Source organism: Gastrolobium bilobum, unplaced genomic scaffold (genome assembly GCF_033153095.1).
Source record: "Gastrolobium bilobum isolate Gb01-03AN ecotype WA unplaced genomic scaffold, APGP_CSIRO_Gbil_v1 utg7287, whole genome shotgun sequence".
Lineage (NCBI taxonomy): Eukaryota > Viridiplantae > Streptophyta > Magnoliopsida > Fabales > Fabaceae > Gastrolobium > Gastrolobium bilobum.
The window spans coordinates 100,284-122,662 of record NW_026896660.1 but is presented as its reverse complement, the minus strand read 5'-3'; the positions used below and the strand labels follow the sequence as shown (position 1 = coordinate 122,662).

At 35.2% G+C, this 22,379-nt stretch overlaps 3 protein-coding genes across 3 annotated transcripts; 1 reads left to right on the top strand and 2 right to left on the bottom strand.

Moving 5' to 3' along the window:
- Nucleotides 1-961: 961 nt before the first annotated feature.
- On the bottom strand, nucleotides 962-4,443 carry LOC133301351 (serine carboxypeptidase 1-like). The gene is made up of 8 exons (XM_061500977.1): nucleotides 4,068-4,443; nucleotides 3,568-3,675; nucleotides 3,049-3,323; nucleotides 2,704-2,955; nucleotides 1,830-1,936; nucleotides 1,639-1,725; nucleotides 1,330-1,435; nucleotides 962-1,120 (listed from the first exon to the last, which is right to left on the bottom strand). The coding sequence occupies exons 1-8, from the start codon at nucleotides 4,441-4,443 to the stop codon at nucleotides 962-964; spliced, it is 1,470 nt and encodes a 489-aa protein (XP_061356961.1).
- A 4,876-nt stretch (nucleotides 4,444-9,319) lies between these two features.
- Nucleotides 9,320-11,312, top strand: LOC133301350 (uncharacterized). Its single transcript, XM_061500976.1, has 2 exons — nucleotides 9,320-10,448; nucleotides 10,531-11,312. The coding sequence occupies exons 1-2, from the start codon at nucleotides 9,320-9,322 to the stop codon at nucleotides 11,310-11,312; spliced, it is 1,911 nt and encodes a 636-aa protein (XP_061356960.1).
- Nucleotides 11,313-11,447: 135 nt separating this feature from the next.
- LOC133301349 (uncharacterized) lies at nucleotides 11,448-18,152 on the bottom strand. The gene is made up of 4 exons (XM_061500975.1): nucleotides 17,645-18,152; nucleotides 16,321-17,244; nucleotides 15,310-15,828; nucleotides 11,448-12,392 (listed from the first exon to the last, which is right to left on the bottom strand). The coding sequence occupies exons 1-4, from the start codon at nucleotides 18,150-18,152 to the stop codon at nucleotides 11,452-11,454; spliced, it is 2,892 nt and encodes a 963-aa protein (XP_061356959.1). The 3' UTR covers nucleotides 11,448-11,451.
- Between the last annotated feature and the right edge of the window lie 4,227 nt (nucleotides 18,153-22,379).

Sequence of the window (22,379 nt, the reverse complement as noted above, 5' to 3'; positions counted from 1 at the left end):
CACGCTCCACAAATAAGTAGCCATCTTACCTATGGGTTCGATTGGGCTGATAGCTAACCTGATTAATTAACAGAATGTAAATACTAAACCTAAATGGAATGAAATAATTTAAACATTGCTGTAATAGAACCCAGCCCAATTCATATTTAACCCAGTACACAGTCGAGAGGTAATGCGTCTTCCTGGTGCTCCTCTTATTCTTAGGCCTTGCTCAGCTTGCTTGCTGGGCTGGAAGCGGGCCTGCCATACCCACAACAAAAATGTATAATGCATGAACACTTAAAAAATTTTTGACTTGTTATCAAAAAAAAAAAAAAAAAAATTTTTTGACTTATCATGTTCGACATTCTCGACACTTCAACACACCTTGTAGAGTAGAGACTTAAAAAAGGTTCAAATGTTACATTGCGTTTTTGGTTCTAACTATTAGATTCGTTTGATTACGATTACTATTTTATTGAGTTTAATATAAATTTTTCTGATATTTTATGTTTCTTTGCAAAATTTATTGGTATTATAAATTTAGCTTCATTTTTTTTATAAAACTATTGAGTATTAAATATAATATACACTACATAAATTTAAAATATTTATCAAAACGTGTCTTAACATGTCGAAATCTAATATTTTTTAAAATTAACGTGTCAGAGTATTGTATCGTGTCCCGTGTCGGTATTGGTACTAGGCAAAGATTGTAGTCAAAAGTTTCCTTTCAATAGCCAACACCGATTAAAATGAAAATATTATCAAGCATTACATAATCAAGTACACCCTTAACATACAATGACTAAATTTTCCAAGATTCAGTCTCCATCCATCAAGCGTTACATAAACAAATACACAAACAAACTTTTAATTGGAACTGTAAAATTATTATTCCAATCTACTAAAGTAGATTTTGCATAAAGCGCATCTCATCAAGCCAGTAATTTTAAAGTTTCAAATAAATGATGGATAATGCTTAGAACCCTATCCACGGTGAAGCAGGAGGCAGGCTTTCATAGAGGAATGATAAGATCAAGATCAGAGCCCGAGCTGGTTGCCAGCTTGGAACCGTATGTCCTGCTCCTCTTACTGTCACAAATGTCACTCCTTTGTATTTCACCACATATCCTCCAACCTGTGATTATGACAAGTTGGTCATATTGCCAATGGGGACTTACATGAGTTTTACTTGAACATCCAAGTAAACCATGTTCACAAATGTGTTTTATTTTGACCGTAAATGATTTTGACTGAAGCAATACTGAAATCTATTTTAGCTGTTTTTTGCGAATGAAAGGCAAAATAAAAAGAGGTGAGATGAGATAAAGAGACTCATTTCAGTACCTCATTTCCAGAATACCATGGATGCCATGCAACCTGGATAGGGAGCTTGAGGGTGTTGATTGAATATCTAGAAGATGTGACAGGCACCCTTGCATCTATATCACCACTGTACGATAACACATAATCTAGATTTAGGAGTTGGGATAGATAAAACAATATACAAACCTCATGGTTTTTATAACATCGAAGAATTAATGGATAACCAACTATTTATGTGTATTTCTGTATAGTGTATATGTTACATATCATGGTTCTTGTGGATTCAACATGTGATAGCATTGTTTAATACTTTAATGAAATTGAGCTTGCCTGTATATCCACAATTTAATATCATTGGCAATGAGATACTCGATGATGGGTAGGATGGTAGTGGGGCTGTCAGTCCAGTTAAAACCACTGCAAATTATTACAAAATATGACAAATGCTTGGTTAGCATAGAAAGATAAAGCCATGCAGGCATCAAATAGTAGTATTTTGTAAATTGTTGCAGGTAAATTACCTGCAATGGCTCCAATTTGTGGGTTTTGCATGAAGAGCTAATTGGACCTCTGGCCTATTTAGATAGGCTGTCCCGTAGTAATCAGAACATGGGTCAAAATCATATACCTGAAATTAAGTGTCAGAGGGTTTTTAAAATTCACTTGGAAATTTCATAATTGAGTTTAGAAAACCTTGGATTCTTAAAACATTGTTTTTATCATTCTAAATGAAATTATGAACTACTTTGGTAAGAAGATCTTGGTGCCAGTTTCATTCTTAAATTATAAAATTTTACACAGCATATCTCTAATGAGACTTCGGAATTGCTACCAACATGTGATCCACCAGTTCAGTCCAAGAAGTAAGACGTTAGCAGTTCTAAAAAACAAAAGAAGGAAAGAATGAGGAGGCGAAGAGAGTCAAATGACAGCGGACAACTAGTGTGATTGCTATAATATGCTCATTTTGGTTCAAAATTGGTGTTACTATTGCAATAAATGAAGTAGAGGAATGCACAGTTTATAATGTTGAATTACTTATGTTTTAAGAGAAAAAAAGGAGTGTACTTTTAAACAAAAAAAGCTTATGTCCTTTTAGTAATTTTTAATTATGTATTTTCGGAAATGTATTGTTATAATATTAAAGTTGTACTTTTTTCACTTTCTACGTCAGCAAACAGCTTCTGAAGTGAGAGAAAAAAAACTACAACTTTAATATTACAACTATCCATTTCCGGGAATGCATAGTTAAAACCTCTAAAAATATATAACTTGTGTATTTTAAAAGAACACTCACTAACCCCATATTTTAATGCTGAATTATATATATTTTGACAACCTTGTGTGCCACACAGTCTATGCAAAAAATGGACACCAGAATATAGGAATACTTACAGAACCAGTTGATCCATTTTTCAAAGAAGTGTCATGACACAGGGGAGCATAGATGTTATAGAAATCTATGCTCCCTTTCTCAGTTATGGCCCTTGTTGTTGCATTAAGGCATATTGCTGAAAGATTTTCAGAAGAGAAGTCGCAATACTTCTCAATCACCTCATGGGTTTCATCTGAGTTCAAAGCGTGAGCCCATAAGTAATCAAATATTCCCTTTAAACTTGTAGCATCATCAATCCAGGCATTCCCTATCTGAAATTTTCAGTACAGATCATGAGGTTAGAGAGATAAGTTAATAAGTAATACGATATAGGCATCATTTGAAGTTGTAGTCTTTGAACATACAGCAATGCCTTTGAGATTAACAATTGTTTGGTAATTCAATTTATTGCTTAGCAAAATGGTGTATGCAAGCTGAGGCACATAATGACCACCATAGCTCTCTCCGGTTATGTAAAAATCCCTGCTCTTGTATTCTGGAAACCTCTCTAACCAGTTTATGAGGAAGACATAGGCATCCTTGGCAGTAGACTTATCTCCTGTACGGTCATAGTCAGAAGTAGTGTTTGAGTAGGAAAAGCCAACTCCAGCAGGGGATTCCAAGAAGAGCACATTTGCAACTGCAGAATACAATGATGTGGTATTCAGGTCTAAGCTGAGAATCATCAAGGTTGAAATTTTAAAACACAAGAACTCGATGACTATTGTAAAGAACCAATTCAACCTAAAAGCTTAAGCGTGAGTATCGAACCCGGGACACCGAAACTTTAATACCATGCAAAGAACTAATTCAACCTAAAACCTTAAGCTATTGGGTGGGGCTACATTAATGATTTTATATATATCTAACAACTATATTCTCACCTTCATTCCAAGCATATTTGTTATTAAATAGTGTTTTGCCATCAGAATTGACTCTGAAGGGTCCCAGCTCCTCGAAGGCCCCATACCCCAGTGAGGAACAACCAGGTCCTGTGAGTTTCAAACATTATGGTATCAAGCGGTAATCCTGTATGATCTGCACCTCAAAATGCTCTGTTTTTAATCAGATGTGAATTTGTGAAGTTCAAATGATGATGCTGATAAATTCATTTATTCAGGATTCCCCATGTTCTTTTATATTCAAAGGGAAAACCATAGCAACTATAAAGTGATATATTTGTCTTTGGTAAGCTAGACTTTCATGTTTCCTCACTGTGAAAAGTGAAGAAAAGCTATCATTAAATAATAATAAATAATCAATCAATTGATATTATCTTGCGTTTATCACTGCAAAAAATGACAAGATATGCATAAAGCATTAAAAAAAAAGGCACATAAAAGAACATAAGTTATGAGCATAAAGCAGTTTGAGTTATTTTAACCTCCATTGAGCCACAATACTAAAGGTTTAGTTGAAGAGTTATATGGAGACTCCACAAAATAATAGAAAAGTGCTCTTCCGGCCACTGGATCAACTGTTACGTATCCTGCATATTGGTCAAAATTCACCCCATAGGGCTGGCCAGGCAATGCAACAATCTTGTCAGCTTGCCTTAAACCCTCTTGAGGTGCAACATTGGCAGAATAATGCGTTTTCATTGCATCTTCCTCTGCCCAAGAAAGTGTCATAGGAGGATTCTGTGAGCTCCTAGACAGAATCAACTCATCAAGTTTATCAGCCTGACTGGCTTTGCTATAAGGAAAAAAAGCCAAGAGACTCAAATTGAGTAAACAAGCATAAGGAGAGAATTTCTTCATCTCTTTCACAACTTGGTTTCTGTATCTTAAGTTTCTATCAATTTATAGACCAGAAAAGTTGGCAATACTGCGTAAATTAAATGGTTTTACATTTGTACCAAAAAATAAAATAAAATGGTTTTACATATGTTTGTAGGCCCGTGAAAAAAACTAGTGATAGATACCACTAGTACTATTGACCATGCATACATCAGCCGGCTGATTTAATTTAGTTTCGCATTTAAAATAGAATGGCTTATCCTTGTTTCTCTTTTTCTAGAATCATATGAAGTTAATATTTGATAATTTAGCACTTCGTAATTAACTACGAAAATTACTCGTTCCTTCAACTTATTCTTATGGTTTGATTTAGTTGTACATTATCTTAATCTCAGTTTCCCAATTGATGCCTTTGATGTACTGGTGGCCTAGCGGAATCATGTCCGTATCTGATATCAATACTCATACAACACACCTGATTCAATAAAAGAGAACAAATCATTAAGACAAAATAAAAAAGAAACCAAAATTTTAAAAGATTATATTTTGTTGGTGGAAACAATAAAAAATTATTTATTGAATTATTGTGTTTCTTTTTTATATTGGCACAAAACTTCAAAAAAATAAACAAAATAGATTAATATTAGAGGAAGAAAATATTTTGCATTTATTGTGTACGTAATGATAGGATTATAATAGTTGTCAGCATAATTAGTATGCATTGTCAACATATTGTTAGCATAGGATTAGAATTTGTTGTCAATATAATTAGTATGTTAATATTCTGCATTAAATAGAATTAAATAGAATTAGTTGTTAGGATAAATTCAAAATTCAAATAGCAAGTCTTTCTATTATATTCTTTTTGTATTTAAGAGTCATGTTGGCACAACAATGATATGGTTGTATTATTGTAAATCTTATAATAATATCAGAGCATTGATCCAAAAGACCGCTTCCTGATAAACACGCATAATGGAAGGCAAGTATAACATCAATCGATACTTCCAAAATGTAGTACATACAATGCAGAGTGACACTGAGCAGGAACGAGAATCCAACAATGCGGCAATGTTCTCTGCGCTTCGCCAGAGGTGGTACAAAGACTCCTATCCCTGGTTGAATCATCATCATCGAACCCAGATCAACTCTCTGGTAAGAATTGAAGCTCATATTTATGGTTGGTAGATAGCGGTGCTTCACAGCACATGACCGGTAACCTCAAACTTTTAAGTGACATTAAAGCAGAGCAGTCTGCGCGTGTCAAATTGCCTGATGGATGATTCACTTATGTTGTCCAACAAGGAATAGTTACTAATGCCTCAACTAGTCGTTACTAATGTCTTATACGTACCTGATTTGTGTTGTAACTTGCTTTCAGTTGCTCAGTCGACTGGGACAAAAAATAAACGTGTTGTCTTTACTGATAATGGATGTATATTGCAAGACCATCTTTCGGGATTGTAGATTGCCATGGGTAGGCAGCAAGTTGGAGTGTATGTGTGAAGCGCGATGCAGGACAACTCACAAAGTGTAGTGAATGCTGTTAGTAATATGGAATCGTTGGAAATATGGCATCAACGCCCGGGTCATCCTTCTTGTAAAAGTCTGTCTTCACTTCCTTTTATTTCAGTGACTGGTAATAAGAATAAATCTGATACTGTCTGTAATGTGTGCTACCAATAAAAATAGACGTGAAGCCCATTTCTTGTGAGCATTCACAAAAGTGTAGCATGTTTTGACTCAAATCAAATGGATGTTTGAGGGCCTTATAAAACATCATCTTCTATTGGAGCACACTATTTTTTGACTATTATTGATTATTGTAGTAGATCTGTTTGGGTGTTTTTGATGAAAAAAAGTAAAACCAACAATTTTGGACTATGGTGAAAACGCAATTCGGCAAAATAGTTAAAATGGTTAGATTTGATAATGATTCAAAATTTTGTGATCGTAGACTCAAAGACATATACGCAGCCATGGGAACTCTACACTAAACATCTTGTGTAGACACCCCTCAACAGAATGGTCGTGTAAAGCGCAAACACAGATAAATACTCATTGTAGCCAGAGCTCTAAGATTTCAAGCTCATCTTCTTGTCAGTTTTTAGGGTGAATGCATTCTTATTGCTGCTAATCTGATCAATCGTACACTTTCTTCACTTCTTCAAGGAAAAACTCCGTATGAAATATTGTTTGGCATTGCACCAAACTATTCTCATCTATGTGTTTTTGGGTGCTTATGATATGCACCACAACGACCAAAACCAAGGGACAAGTTTGCTTCTCGTTCATGACGATGTGTGTTTGTTGGGTACCTTTAAGCACAGAAAGGTTGGTGTCTCTACGATACTGATACACATGAATTTTTTGTTTCACGTGATGTGATGTTCTTTGGGCAAAGTTTTCCTTATGCTCAACATACTAATGTGGAGCAACCGCATAATCGCCCAAATTTGACACTTTCATACCCAATGTTTGATGAAGAAATGCCACAAGTTCCTTGCCTACTAGACCAAGAAACACCAGCATCTCATTCACCTATACAAACTGCACTTCCTTTGGAAAATAGGGGGAGGTCTTTTTCGCAACCAGCCACACCTCATATTCGCTCGAATGAAATCCAAGTATTGTGTGAGATCGTTGTTGCTCCAGAAAATCCTGAACCTGAACGCCTAGGCTGTGGACAATGTAACAGCCCGTTACGTACCAATGTTGTTAATATTCATTATGATATTAAGCGCATTTACAATAACAACAGTTAATTTAAAAGTGCGGGTAAATTTTTTCCTTTTCATTACGTAAGCGTTTGAATTTATAAACAACCAAAGCTAATTATGAATAAAGGAGAAAAAGAATACACCTACCTCAAGCAAACTTATCAACAATTTAATATTAGTTACGGGTGGTAATTAATAGTAGGGAAATAATAGTGTTTGATGTCTTAATATTTCAGGCCGGCCATAATTTGTATGATAATTCATGAACGTAGACTCCAAACATGCCTTCAACATATAATATTATTATTTTCTTCTCTTTTTCTGACTATGACTGCGAGTCATCAGTCTTCTTTTATGTCCTCTTACATATTTTATAGAGCTCAAAACCTGGCAGAAGTCTTTGATATTTTCCCTGTTTTTGTTTCTCGGCATATTCTTAAAACTCTGATAAAATTCAAATTAAGTTTTCTTAATTTACTGGTAGTAAAAAATTTCTCTAAGTACCCTAATTCATTTGCTAAGAAATTATGGTAAATTTGATTGTTGGTTGAAGTACAAATTTGAGAAACCTGGAGTTGTGGTTTGATTTGTGCATTAGATGAAATTTTCTAGTGTGTGATTTGAGTTTGGAGTTGAGTTTGTCCACGTACGTGCCTTGTTGCGTCTTGGTAGTCCTCTTATTTTTACCCACCACGGCAAATTAGCGCACCTAGTTTTCTACCATTTATATTTAGGTATTCCAATTATTTATTTAGAGAACTCCACCATATAACATTAGATTGATACTTTGTTTCGCTAGCACATTGTTGTGAAACGTGGCAAGTGTACCAATTATACAAGTATCAATCTAAGTTGTCACATTTTAGCACATTATCCTAAACGTGGAAAGTGTCCCACAAGAATTAGAATTATAAGCATTAATTCATTTCCTAGATCTATGATGGATGATTTGAAATTTAGGGATATAGTTCTTGAACTTTAAATCTTAGAACAAACTGTTTTTGGATATTTTAATAATTTGAAAGTAAGAATAAGCAAACTGAATTTAAATGCAAAAAAGCGTTGATTTCCTCTAATTGGATCTTATTTAATTTTTACAGAAAAACCTAATTTTCTAGGATCTTCTCGTAATGGGTCTTGTTTCTACAAACCAATCGCTTAAGCATGCAAATGGCAGTGTGAATTTCCAGCATCAGGTATGCGCACATAAGCATGTAGCATGTATTCCATCGTTGTTGAATGCCCTCTGCTTTCATGTTTTATGCATAACTTGTACTCATTTTATTGATACAATCTTGGACTTGTGGGCAAGAAAAAAGAAATATCTATTGTTTAGAAGAAGTGGGTAATATTAAAAATCAATAAGAGATTTGAACATATGTATAAAATAGATGAGATTATTAATCATGAACACAGTGCTATAGTAAGAATAAAGAACAAACCCAAAGTGTCTCCATAATACAATTTCCCCTCTCACTGATGCTTAAGGTTAATGGACACTTGTCTCTCAAGATAAAATAGATTGCGTTGTTGGGAATAGAACAAGGGAGCCCAAAACCCTTTGCAAATGGTACATCCACTAATGGGCCAACTAATAAACCACAATAAGTGAGCCAACACCACATCCCAACCCAAAACCTTAAGGTTGTAGGTTTATGGGTCTTTTTGCACTTATATGGTCATCACTTGGTCTATGTTTAGCCTATGTGGAACATACTTCACCACCACTCACTCACACTTGATTATTTCCAACAGTTTGAAGATTGATGATACAAACCCAACTGTCAATGTCCCAACACCTCGCCCACGTAAGCCACCATCTTACCTCTCAGACTACGTGCAAGGAAGATACAACAATAGAAGTTAAAGACTTGCTGACCTTCAGTTATTTTAATAGACCAAATGCACGTCCACTGCATTCTTGTATTTTTGTTGTTTAGTTTTTATTTTCTGCGGTGTCAGTTATTAAGTTTTAATTAGTGGGAAGTCAGTTATTAAGTTTCAGTTTTCTGTAATTAGTGGAAAGAAACTGCTCATTGTAATTTGTATTTAATGTTTTTATCATTTAAATGAAAGGATCAGAATTATTATTCCATTTACGTTACTTTTCAAAGCTTAGCCTTTTTGCTAAAAAGGTCCCCATCATTTGGTGCTTTCATTGAACACACTCTCCCTCCATGGCAGAAGGAACACGGTTCCGGAAGCTTGAAGAAACACAAGAGACTCAAACAAACCATATCAATCAACTTCGTGACTCTACCACCAAAACCTCTACCCAAATTTCTGAACTCACAGAACAAACCAACCAAACTGTCCTTCGTCTAAATGAAGTTCAAACTACTCTCACCACCTTGCTGGGGCGCCTCGATCAACTGACACTTAGCAACAATACCAATTCTTCCAACACACCACCTTATTTCCCTCCGGTCCTTCAACCTCGTGCCTTTAAGCTAGAGTTTCCTCGGTTCAATGGCAGTGATCCATCAGGATGGCTCTTCAAAGCAACACAATTTTTTGACTTCCACAACACTCCCCAACACCAAAAGCTCCAAATAACTTCCTTCCACATGGATGGACCAGCTCTAGCATGGTTTCAATGGATGCACTCTAATTATCCATTTCATGACTGGAACGAGTTCACGCAAGCATTAGAAGCTCGCTTTGGTGACTCACCATATACTGATCATATGGGATCCTTAGCCAAACTTCAACAGACCACCTCTGTGGCTGACTACATTGCCACGTATGAAGCATTAGCCAACCGTACCACCAACCTCCCTGCAGAATTCCTCCTTCGCAACTTCATTTCCGGTCTCAAACCAGCCATACGACAAGAAGTCCAGGCCTTACAACCAACCACTATTTTTTCCGCCCAAGGATTAGCCAAACTACAGGAGGAGAAACTTGCCGATCTACACTCTAAACCCACTGCCATCACTGCTCTAGCCTTGCCTGCACCAAAATCAACGACTTTGTCACGCCCTTCCATTTCTTCAACACCTTCCCTTCCACCCGGTGTCCGTCGCCTCACACCTGAGGAAATGAAAACCCGCCGTGAACAAGGATTGTGCTTTAATTGTGACGAACGATTCTCCCGTGGCCACAAGTGCAAACAGCCCTCCAATCTCCTTCTCATAGAGGATATCACTGACATTCCACCCGAAACTGAAATCGACCCAATCACCCCCCTTTCAACCGAAACACTTGACATCTCTCTCCATGCCTTTGCTGGCCAAGACTCTCCCCGTACACTTCGTCTGCAAGGGTACATTAAGGGTGTCACAATACAAGTTTTAGTGGATGGCGGTTCAACTCAACTTCATTCAACAACGGATGGCAAACCACCTTCATCTTCCTGTAGATACCAATCACTCTTTTCCTGTTACAGTGGGTAATGGAGATACGTTGCAGTGCTTTGGTTTGTGTCTTGCTGTTCCTGTTCAACTTGCTGGACACATTTTTCACATTGATTTATTTGTTCTTCCCCTCCATGGTGCTGATATTGTTCTTGGAGCTCAATGGTTGCGTCAATTAAGCCCAGTTACCTTTGACTACCGTCTCCTTACCTTGTCATTTCATTTCAACTCTGAACCTGTCACACTTCATGGATACACTCCTCCTATGTCCACCCCTATTACATCATCCACAGTAAGACGTCACTTGGCTACTTCTTCCATCGCAACACTCTACCATCTTCACCTTAATACAGATTCTACATCCACTTCTCCCACTATTCCACACGACATTGCTCCTATCATCCAACTCTTTCACCATCTCCTTGAGCCACCTAGTGGTCTTCCTCCCCCCAGAAACCAAGATCATCGCACCCTCTTACTTCCAGGAGCCAAACCCGTCAATGTCAAACCCTACCGTTACCCGTACTTTCAGAAACAAGAAATTGAGCGTCAAGTTCATTCAATGTTGCAAGATGGACTCATTCAGCCTAGCCTAAGCCCATTTAGTTCACCTGTCCTCCTTGTCCGTAAAAAAGACGGTACCTGGCGCTTTTGCGTTGACTTTCGTGCCCTCAATGCCATCACTACCTGTGACCGTTTCCCTATCCCCACCATTGACGAGCTCTTTGATGAACTTAGGGGCTCCAAATATTATCAATCAACAGTCCGAACGATCACAACTGAATGTGATTTACAAAAAACGGAAACAATTTAAATAATGGAAATTGGCCCGATCTCATAGAGTCTCTTACTTTCCCCTTGTCATCAGGCCATAGTACTAAACTAACAGTAAAAACTGTAAAAAGGTATTTTTCTCTAACAACCCAACTTCAATACACATGACAGAACAAGAGTCAAACTGCATTGTGATGAAGAGCATCCTTTATTAACCTAAAGAAATCATTGTAAGACGATCCACTTAAATCAGTAGCTTTTATTGCTTTCTTCTTCCACTCCAAAGACTTCTGTCTCATTTCCTTTCCCTTTTCTCCCATCGTCATATCCTTCAAAATCTTTGTTATCTCCTCTCTCTTGACATCATGGTTAATGTCCATCCCTATTCCCCAAGTTGTGCATGCATACCTGCAATTTGTTTGTTGCTCAGCAAAGAAGGGCCAACAGATCATAGGCACACCAGCAGATATGCCTTCTATTGTAGAATTCCAACCACAATGAGTTAGAAAGATGCCAACTGATGGGTGAGCAAGCACTTGGTCTTGAGAGCACCAGCTTGTTATATATCCTCTATCCTTGATCTCATCTAAGAACTCTTGTGGCAAAGTTACAGATTCTCCCATTACAACATCTGGCCTCATTATCCATAAAAATGGTACCTTGCTATTTGCTAATCCCCAAGCAAATTCTTTCAAGTGATGCTCTGTCATGACAGTTATACTTCCGTAATTAACATATATGACCGAACAAGGTTCCCATTTGTCTAGCCATTCTATGCATTCTGGATCATTTTTCCAAAAGCTTGACCCACTCGACATGAAGCCATTTTCCTTTTCAGAAAAATGCCTACCTAGCAGGTGAAGTGGGCCAACGCTGTATATGTCAGGGTTCTTGGCCTTAAGGGCATCAAGGGCTTCACCTTCCAATTCTTGAAAAGTGTTGATAATGATTGAAGATGATCTCAAACAGTTACGTGCCTCTGAACCCAAGAAATCAAACATGATATCATCTAGAGTGGTGGTTCTAATGAAGCTTGGAAGGTCTTGGAGTCGGATATTTTTCATTCCTGAGATCCAATCTAAACTTGTATCCAAGGTGCCATCGCTAACGAAATTTTCATCTAAAAATTTGACAAAGGTAAGTAAAATCAGATAACATAAATATTAATGTACCAAAAGGATAACTTAAACATTGAAATATTTGTTATAAATTTGGTATATTGTCATTTTTTCTGTAGTTATCTTTTTCCTTATATAAGCATCAACTGCTTTAAGAAGAAAACTCAAATTGATAAGGAATTATTTAACTAATACCCAATAAAAATAAAAATCATTTATTAACAACAGATTTTTGGAAGAACCTGTCATTACATAATTTTGTTTTTGTTACAATGAGAGTTTTTTTCACCACTATTAGAACCTATATATTCTGTACTTAAATATCGTGCACCTTAATCACTCGAGCTGAATTTCAGTCATACTGAAGAGGTTAATGTGACACTGTAGCGGGCCCGACTGGGATAAACAGCTAGAGTTTAGCTATTGTCATAGGGCCCAAAAGAGAATAACAAACAAGGTCAGGCATTTTCGGGACTATAAGATAACTAAAGTCAGGATCCAACATTAAGCTGAGAGTATTGGGCTTGAGAGCCTCAAACTTCAGTATTAATCAGCTATATATAAAATTAATTGAACTATGGATAATTTTATTTTGTAGGACCTTTATGTCGGTGTAGAAGGAAATGAAAGGGTAAGCAGAAAATCACAAGAATTTATCTCTCTTCCCTCTACTCTCCTCCTATCCCTACTCCCCTCCCCCCGTGTCTTCTCCGACCTGACCCTAAGAACCAGGGGATTATAGACCCTTTGTCTTATGGTCGCCTTGTCAACATCATTCATTATTAAATGGTATAAAATCAAAATAATGGTAGTTCACTTTGCACCGACAAACTGAGTCGGTGAAAGTGAGTGAATATATTCGATTCTTTTTAGTATTATTTTTGGGAGACATATAAATTCACCAATTGAAATATTTAAAAAAAATAATATAAAGAAATTTCGTCAGCAGAAATAATTTATCAACTTTATATTTAAATTAATACACTTTTTGTTCAAAATATTTCTTTTACGGGCTAGGGATTTTATTACGGCTTTGTAAAGAGTCAAGAGTCAAGTTTTGAGTGTACCAAAAAAAACAATAATAAAGAGTCAGGTTTTGATAGTTGCAGCACCTCATGGGCTAAGGATTCTATTACGGCTTTGTAAAGAGCCAGGGGTCAAGTTTTGAGTGTACCAAAAAAGCAATAATAAAGAATCAGGTTTTGATAGTTGCAGCACCTTATGCGCTAAGGATTTTATTACGCCTTTGTAAAGAATAAAGAGTCAAGAGTCAAGTTTTGAGTCTTAAAAAAAAAACATATAATAAATAAAGTATTTTTTTGAGTCCCTGACAAAAATAGGGTTTTCATTTTAGTCCCAATGTCTCTAAGAAATTTAAAATTACTTATTTAATTGAAATCGTGATTTTTCATAAATTCAAAAAAAATCTATATTAAATCTTCAAAAAAAAAATAAAATAAATCTATTTTGAATTCGTAGAGACCAGAAGACCAGAAGATTAAAAAAAAGTATAAAAAGATAAATGAGAACTGACTAAAGAAAAAGCTTTACTCAAAAATAAATAAAGAGTCAGGATTTGATAGTTGCAGCACCTTATGAGCTAACGATTTTATTACGGCTTTGGAGTCAAGTTTTGGTATAGTTGTTAAGCCTCTGCTGACGTGGCTTTAGGAAATTAGATGAGCTGTATAGTTAGTTACTTAACAGCTGTACTAAAAAGAGTCTAGGGTGGTGTTCGCAATCTGGATTGAATTAATTTTGAAAGTAAAAATTGTCTGATTCAATTCTTTCGATTTGATCATATAATCATCCATTCGTGTTAGATTTTTTTTTTCAAATCCGATCTGATTCAATCTAATTTTTTTTGATTTGGATTGAATCGATTTTCAATTTTTGAAAATCCTAAAATTTGTTTCATAATTATTGTGCAAATAACATTTTTTTTGTTTATATTGACTTTGTAATTTTTTTTTTGAAATATCAAAGCATCAGTAGATGATAATATAATTTTTTTTATGAGATGTGAGTAGGTTTATTTTTGTATTTAGTTGATGGTTTAATGAGTCTTGAGTTTAAAAATTTTTGGGCTATGATTGAGGAAAGACCCAAGTAGGTAGAGAGAAATTAATATATTGGATCGGTTTGGATTGAATCGGTTTTCATCAACCAATCTAAAAACTACTCTAATCCAATTAAAATTTACAATTTTTTTAATTTTTAATTTATTTAGTTATCGATTTTTCAGTTCGATCACCCTTTGAATTAACAATGCGAAACTCATGAGTTGAAGGAAATCAATATTTTTTTTCCTTCTTTTCTGTTATCCGTGACTGTTCATCTGAGATATCCAAGATAAGATCCGAGATCCGCTATCTTATCATAATACGAACCGCGTTATTTTTTCTATTCTTATTGTATTTTTAATTTTATTAACAATTTATATGTTATATCACTGTAGTGACATTGATTTCAACTTGGTACGCGACTTATTTTTTATAACGAAAAATTTATAACACTACTTTAGTTTATTTCAAATTTATATTCATTAAAATCTTGTTATATAATTCAACATTTTTATTTATTTAAAAATATGTATGCTTATTTAAGATTTAGTGGTTAGAAGCAATCAATTTATCCGTAGGTGATTCGTATGGTTCAGATCTTATTCAGAAAGAATAATGGATTAGATATGCCTTCATTATGAGTGTAAATTTAATATTTTTATAAAAAAATTGAATTGGTAAAACTTTTCGAATTTTGTGATAATTTCAAGCAGTAAAATGAATATAAAACTGTTGATGGAAAAATAAACAAAATCATGCCGGTTTTTGCTGTCTTAAGTCATCAATATTATCACATAAACTCTAGAATGGAGACGCACACAAAATCGAAAACCAACAGAGAGAGAAAAAACCGCACCTTTGAATGGAAGAATACCTCTTCTAACAAGTTCATCGTATTGCAAATATCCCACAAAGCCACAACCCGAGGCTGTCCAAAACTGTAGCTCTCTTATGCCTAAATCTTTTGCCACTTTTCCAGCGAAGCCCATAGTCCCATCAGCAATTATGCAGCTAACTGAAGGCACATCAGGTGAACAGTTCAGCTTCCTTACCAGCTCTTTCAATGGTTCATAACAATTTTTCCTCGTTGAATCACACAGTAGTGGAACATCTTGAGTTGCATTCTTCTCTGATGGTGGCAAACCATCTGGTATGGTCTCAAATCGAAAATCTGGCAGACCCTTCACAAAGTCGGGTCCAAGAGACTTAACTAAACGATTGTGGTTGAACTCAGTGTTCACAAATGTTATGTGAAAACCAATGCAACGAAGAAGTTTGGCGAATTGCATGAAAGGGTTTACATGGCCCTGTGCTGGGAACGGTACACATACAGCATGAAGCTTTACGCTATGAAGCGAGTCCATTTTTTGTTTTCCTTGAATATGGGATATTGTGTTCAAATAACAAAACAGAGCACAAGAAATTGAATATCTATGAAGGATGAGGACTTGAAGAATGACTGTCTTTTAGCTTTCCTCGTCTTATCTTTATGTTAAGAATCAAGTTGTTCCACGGCCTCAGGGTCCTTGAGGGATAAGAAAACTAATGAGATGATGGTATTGAGAAGAAAAAAGAGAGAGAGAGTAAAGTAAATATTATTTATTTACTTTTTAAATAAATAAACTAATGAATTCTAGATATTATATTCCAAATTAAAAACTTTTATTCAATTGAAAATACATAATCATACAATAACATACACGGAAACACTCCAAATATAAGCAATGTTTGATCAATTGCATGCATACACATATTTTATTTTATAGCCTTGCTTTCGATTAGTCAAGGCGTAGTAATTGCATTATAATATTTTATCTAATAGCCCAACCTTCGGATCTCTCATGAAGGACTCAAATAGCGGAGTGACGAAGGGCCTCCTTTATTAATCGATAGAAATCACTGTAAGATGACCCTCCTACGTCAGTAGCTTCTATTAATTTCTTCTTCCACTCCAAACACTTTTGTCTCATTTCCTTCCCCTTTTCTCCCGTTATCATTTCTTTCACAAGTGTTGTTACCTCATCTCTTTTTACATCATCGTTGACGGCCATCCCTATACCCCAATTTGTGCTTATATACCTGCAATTTGTTTGTTGCTCAGCAAAGAAAGGCCAACCAATCATAGGAACACCCCCACATATACCCTCAAGTGTAGAATTCCAGCCACAATGAGTTATAAAGATCCCAACTGATGGATGAGCAAGCACTTGGTCCTGAGGGCACCAGCTTGTTATGTATCCTCTATCCTTGACCTCATCTAAGAACTCTTGTGGCAATTGTATACATTCACCCATTACCAAATCTGGCCTTATTATCCACAAAAATGGTAGATTGCTGTTTGCTAGTCCCCAAGCAAATTCTTTCAAGTGATGCTCACTCATCACAGTTATACTTCCATAATTAACATATATGACTGAGGAAGGTTCCCATCGATCTAGCCATTGGATGCATGTTGAATCATTTTTCCACAAATTTGAACCACTTGACTCGAAGCCTTTGTCCCTCTGAGGAAAATGTCTACCAAGCAATTGAAGTGGACCAATGTTATATATGCTTGGGTTCGTGGCCATAAGGGTATCGAGGACTTCACTTTCCAATTCTTGGACGGTGTTAATTATGATTGAAGATGATCTCAAACAGTTTTTTGCTTCGAAACCAAAGCAACTAAAATTGATATCATCTAGAGTGGTGGTTCTAACGAAGCTTGGGAGGTCTCTGATTCTGATATTTTTCATTCCAGAGATCCAATCTAGAGTTGTATCCAAGGAGCCATCAGCAGCAAAATTTTTATCTGAAAATTTGACCAAAGAAATTAAGTTACAAGATTACACAACTGAAACATTTTAATTTATTTTTTTTATAAAAAAAAAAATTCCGGTAATCTTTTTTTAATGTGGGTACTTGGTACAGCTTGTTATCCGTCTCTATTATATGAGCGTAAACTACTTTAAACGTCAGAGCAGTTCTCTCATGTTACACGCTATTTAAAAGCAAAAAGAAAAAAGAAAAAAGAAGGGGCACGATTTTTAAAGTGAGAGAAAAAGAGATAACTACTTTATGTAAAAAAATGAGAGTAATATTTTCCAATATTTATTTAATGAACAAGAATGAAACATTATCGTTGGCTCAGTTTATAAAAGGATTTAATGAGTATTAGCTTAGTACTAAAAAGAGACAGAAACCGTCACCACCTTCGAAGGGAAGAATGCCTCTTCTGACAAGCTCATCGAATTGCAAATATCCCACTAATCCACAAGCTGAGGCCGTCCAAAACTGTTGCTCTGAAATGCCAGAATCCCTTGCCACTCTTCCGGCAAAGCCCATAAGCCCATCGTATATGATTGAGCTAACTAGAGGCACTTCAGGTGAAGTGTTGAGCTTTCTTATGAGCTCTTTCAATGGAGCATAACAATGTTTTCTAGTTGCATCACACAATGATGCAATGTCTTGGGTTGCTTCCTTATCAGATGGAGGCAGACCATCCGGTATGGTCTCAAATCGAAAATGTGGCTGTCCCTTTACAAAGTCTGATCCAAGCGACTTAACCAAACGCCTGTGGTTGAACTCAGTGTTCACAAATGTTATATGGAAACCAGTACAAAGAAGGAGTTTGGCCAATTGCATGAAAGGGTTTACATGGCCCTGTGCTGGGAATGGTACACAAACAACATGTGGCTTCTGAGTATGGGACAAGTCCATTTTTCTTTTTTCTTTTAAAATAGGATGTTAGTGCTTTCAAATAATAGAGCGAAGAAGTAGACTGGCAGTGAAAGGGGGGAAGGACTTGTACGAATGGCTGTGGCCTGGTTTTCTCCGGCTTCCCTTATATAGTGCTAAGAATCAACTGTTGTAAATAAACTGAAAGAATCAACTGTTGTAAATTTTAAAGATTAAACCTAAGGTTTAAAGTTTGTCATGGTACATGATAAACTTTTAACTTTCCTTCCCAAATAAACAAACGTGGAATCCACCATTTTTTTTTAAAGAAAAAAGGAAAAGAGCTGATGGAACTGTTGCTATCTGTGCAGAAAAGTTAGAAATTTGTCCCGTAACATCAAACACTTTTAATCCTTAGGGGCTGTTTGGTAGGAAGGCAAAAGAAAATTGCTCACGAAAACAGGGTAGAGAAAATTATAGGATTTTATTACTATTATGTTATATAACTCAAGAAAATTTTCTTACACACACAATTAAGAGGTGGGATCCACATATTTTTTTTTTCTCTTTCATCATTCCATCTTCTCTCTCTTCTTTATTGTGAGGGTAGGAAAATGTTCTTATATCATGTAACATTATAGTAATAAAATCCAAAATTATATGACTATATTTGATACGAAGAAGAGTTGAAAGGGGTGTGGAAAAAATTCTTTCCCGTCTAATTGTTTTACACACAAACCATAATGTGAATTTTGCCATTGAATGGGTGGAAATTCTTTTTTGCTAAGCTGCAGTGAAGGTATAACATCTTTTGGTTGACAAAATTAGCCTGCACATGTGTCTCAATAAAATGATACTCTGTGAATTTGTGCAATCGGAAACATACCCTGCACATTTTTTTATTTGTGCAATCGGAAACATACTAATTTGTATTTACTTGTTTTTTTTTTCTACTGATTTATTACAAATCTGATAAAATGATTTTGTTCATTATTAATTTTTTATTTTATTTTTCAGTTAATTATAAATGTAAAAAATTTTGTTGCAGATTTGTTACATCTGTACAGGAAATTCAATATTCAAAATGGTGGGCATTTTGGTAACTTACGTTTACTTTCCCATCAATATTTTACAACCATCCAAACACATCAGTAAAATTCACCCAATTTTTCAGAAAAAATTTTGTCCTACCAAACACCTTTTTTAACTTACCTGGCAAAAAATTCTTCCCACCATATTTTGAGCAAATTTTTTTTTCTTGGTAAAATATTTTTCCTGTACCAAACGCCCCCTTAAAGCTTTCACGGTACTAATGTTTTAAATATTTTTGTCACAATTAATTTTAAAATATTTAAAACATTATCATATTTGTCTTTATACAAAACTAAACTATTAATACAAAAAAATCAATTTAGTATCAATTTACTCTATTCTAAAACCTTCGTCGATTATTTGAATCCGTCTTAACAGGACGTTTGTGAACACCTTGTTTTGTCCCTTTTTTATATCATGTCTTTTCCATTTTTTATTATATTTTCATTTTTTTAAGGAAAAAAATATAATAATAATAAAAATTATAGTAATAGAAGTATTAAATTTTTATTTTATTTATTTATTTTAGCCCACTACCAACAGCCCAATCCAAATAATTGTGAATATGACAACAAACTTCGCTTATCGTTTTTAAAATTGAAATTGTAACTCTTTACCAACAATTCTAAGATTTTAATATGTTATACTAGACATCTCAAGCTTTCCAATGACATATTACATGTCTCAATTGGAGTTGTATAACTCCGGTTATATTTTCAGTAACCAAGATGCTACTTCAAAATTAAACTACTGTAAATTCGCTTATCCAACAGCTATGAATATTTACAGAGTTGTAGCCCTATATGTTAGCTTCACATAGGTTTAAACCTCACTTAATTTGGAGCTTTGTAGCTTGAGATATCAAATTTTTACTAAAACATGTCGCTGTTGTCTAGACCAAATATCGGGATACGTATTGTTCACATATCCGGATATTTGATATTGGGATACACACTGTTCACATATTCGGATATTAGATATCGGGAGACACACTGTTCAAATTTCTGAATATTATATATCGGGATACACACTGTTCACATATCCTGATATATGTCGCAAAATATCAATTTTTCGTCCAGAAGCTTATTTTCAAGCAATAAAAGGTACCATTTTTAACATTTAATGAGGTTCCAGCTACTATTTTTAAGGATGTTTAAGCTAGTAATCATCTTGGTCACTTATTTTTCTCATTTAACATCTCCAAGACTCAATATTTTCGTATGAAACATAAGAGGAAAGGTTGAGACATATACTTAAGGCTTCAAAATTGTAAAAAAAGATTTTGAAGGCTTTGATGCTACTCCATGCTATTGTCCAGAGGTTGCACGAATATTTCTTGGGAAAGCTTGGTTCTTTCTTCACCAAAATCTCTCCTTGATGGTTCAATGTATATGTAAGTGACTCCAATCCACTCAACCTAAAAGGACAACCTTCTAACCTCACAAAACAGAATCTTAAACCCTTCAAGAATGGGTTTTTCTCCTCTAAAATGCTTTCTCTCAAGTATTTACAATGTTTGGGTGATCAAATGATGAAGAAATGATGTGTCTTGGTTGTTTTCTTGAAGAAATGATGAAATCCTAGAAGAGAAGAGCATTTTCTGCTATAAGAGAAAATAAAGAGGGTGGTTTACGTAGGTGAACAAAAGAAATAAGAGTGAGTGACTAGGTTTAAGTTATTTACAGTAGACTGACTTAACTCAACCGGTATAGACCCACTCGCTACAATCGTCTAACTCACTATTAATTTTGGACCACCGTGTCATATAAAATTTATGACGCATGAATCTATAATTTATTTTCAGTTTCGGATATTTTTCTATACCTGCTGTTTCTACCGCAGGTATAGAAAAATTTATTTTGTTGTCATTAACTTCATAAAACTTATGGAATAATAATTGCTAATTATCTTTAAGTTTCGAGTAATTTCGCCCCTACTGCATTTTTTACCGCGAAACCCTCAATATTTATCCTTTCATCAAAAGGTGCTTTATCTTAATTAATTAAAATAATTAAATCTTTCATTTAATAATCCTCATTTAGTTATTATTTAATTTTAAAAATTATAATTTAACGGTGCAGGTTCTTACTACTTTGCTTCCTCACTCCCAAAGCACGACCAACACTTGTAACTGGTGATAATTTAACAAATACATGCTTTCCTTCATTGAACCTTTCAGTTACTCTAACAAATACAACTCTCCTTCACCGGTCTATGCTTATTATCATAGTAACTTTTCTGACGACTTTATACCAATTTCAGTTATCTCTGATCATTTCTATCTGCTCAGTTGTTTCTTGCACAAAATCATGTCCAAACCTTTCCTTATCACCTACCTCATACCAACACGTTGGAGTCCGACATCTCCGTCCATACAATGCCTCATAAGGTGCCATGCCCAAACTGGAGTGAAAACTATTATTATATGAAAATTTCACCAATGATAGGTACTTATCCCAAGTAGTACCTGCTCCAACATACAAGCTTCAAAAGTTATTATTATCCTCCAATGTATGAATGGTCCTCTTAGTATGATCATCAGTCTGTGGATGGTACGCAGTACTCAGTCTAAGCTGAGTGCCAAAAGCCTGTTGCAAAGCTCCCCAAAAATGTGAAGTGAACTTTCGGTCCCGGTCGCTCACAATACTAACAGGATTCCCATGAAGTCGTACAATTTCATTCACATAGAGCTTCCTCAATATCTCAATAAAGAAGTTAACCTGCACCGGTAGAAAAAGTGCAGACTTAGTCAGTGTAACACCCCGTTCATGACCAGCGCATTAACATACATATGATATTAAGCGTTGTTACAATCATGGTGTTTGAATTAAAATATGGTAGAACCTTTTGGTTTTGAAACAATGTTTTCATTTAAAATAACCATACTTAATGCAAATAAAACATGATTGAGGACCCAATGAAAACAAATTGGAATATTTTTTCTAACCCTTTTAGGTAGAATGCTACCATAGGTGGATTGTGATCTTGTGGTTAATAAGGATAATTGAGATGAGTTGATATCATGAGGATAATGTTGGTAAATCTTCTCTATATGTGTGGAGTAGTTAAAACAATAAGGTACATATGGATTTAGTGGTCTGACTTTGACATAGAGGGTGACTTGGAATCCCGGTGAACTCTTGGAAATTTGAATAGGTATGCTTATATCTAAGCTTG

What these genes read in the sequence shown, in the direction of transcription:
- LOC133301350 (XM_061500976.1), top strand. Translation starts at nt 9,320, where the DNA reads ATGGCAGAAGGAACACGGTTCCGGAAGCTTGAAGAAACACAAGAGACT. An exon ending in ACAAGTTTTAGTGGATGGCG is followed by an intron (nt 10,449 to 10,530) that starts GTTCAACTCAAC and finishes TTCCTGTTACAG; the next exon opens with TGGGTAATGGAGATACGTTG.
- LOC133301351 (XM_061500977.1), bottom strand. Translation starts at nt 4,443, where the DNA reads ATGAAGAAATTCTCTCCTTATGCTTGTTTACTCAATTTGAGTCTCTTG. An exon ending in ACAAATTGGAGCCATTGCAG is followed by an intron (nt 1,726 to 1,829) that starts GTAATTTACCTG and finishes AATAATTTGCAG; the next exon opens with TGGTTTTAACTGGACTGACA. An exon ending in ATTAAATTGTGGATATACAG is followed by an intron (nt 1,436 to 1,638) that starts GCAAGCTCAATT and finishes GTTATCGTACAG; the next exon opens with TGGTGATATAGATGCAAGGG.
- LOC133301349 (XM_061500975.1), bottom strand. Translation starts at nt 18,152, where the DNA reads ATGGACTTGTCCCATACTCAGAAGCCACATGTTGTTTGTGTACCATTC. An exon ending in ATTAATAAAGGAGGCCCTTC is followed by an intron (nt 15,829 to 16,320) that starts GTCACTCCGCTA and finishes CCCATATTCAAG; the next exon opens with GAAAACAAAAAATGGACTCG. An exon ending in AGGTATTCTTCCATTCAAAG is followed by an intron (nt 12,393 to 15,309) that starts GTGCGGTTTTTT and finishes TCAAATTTTTAG; the next exon opens with ATGAAAATTTCGTTAGCGAT.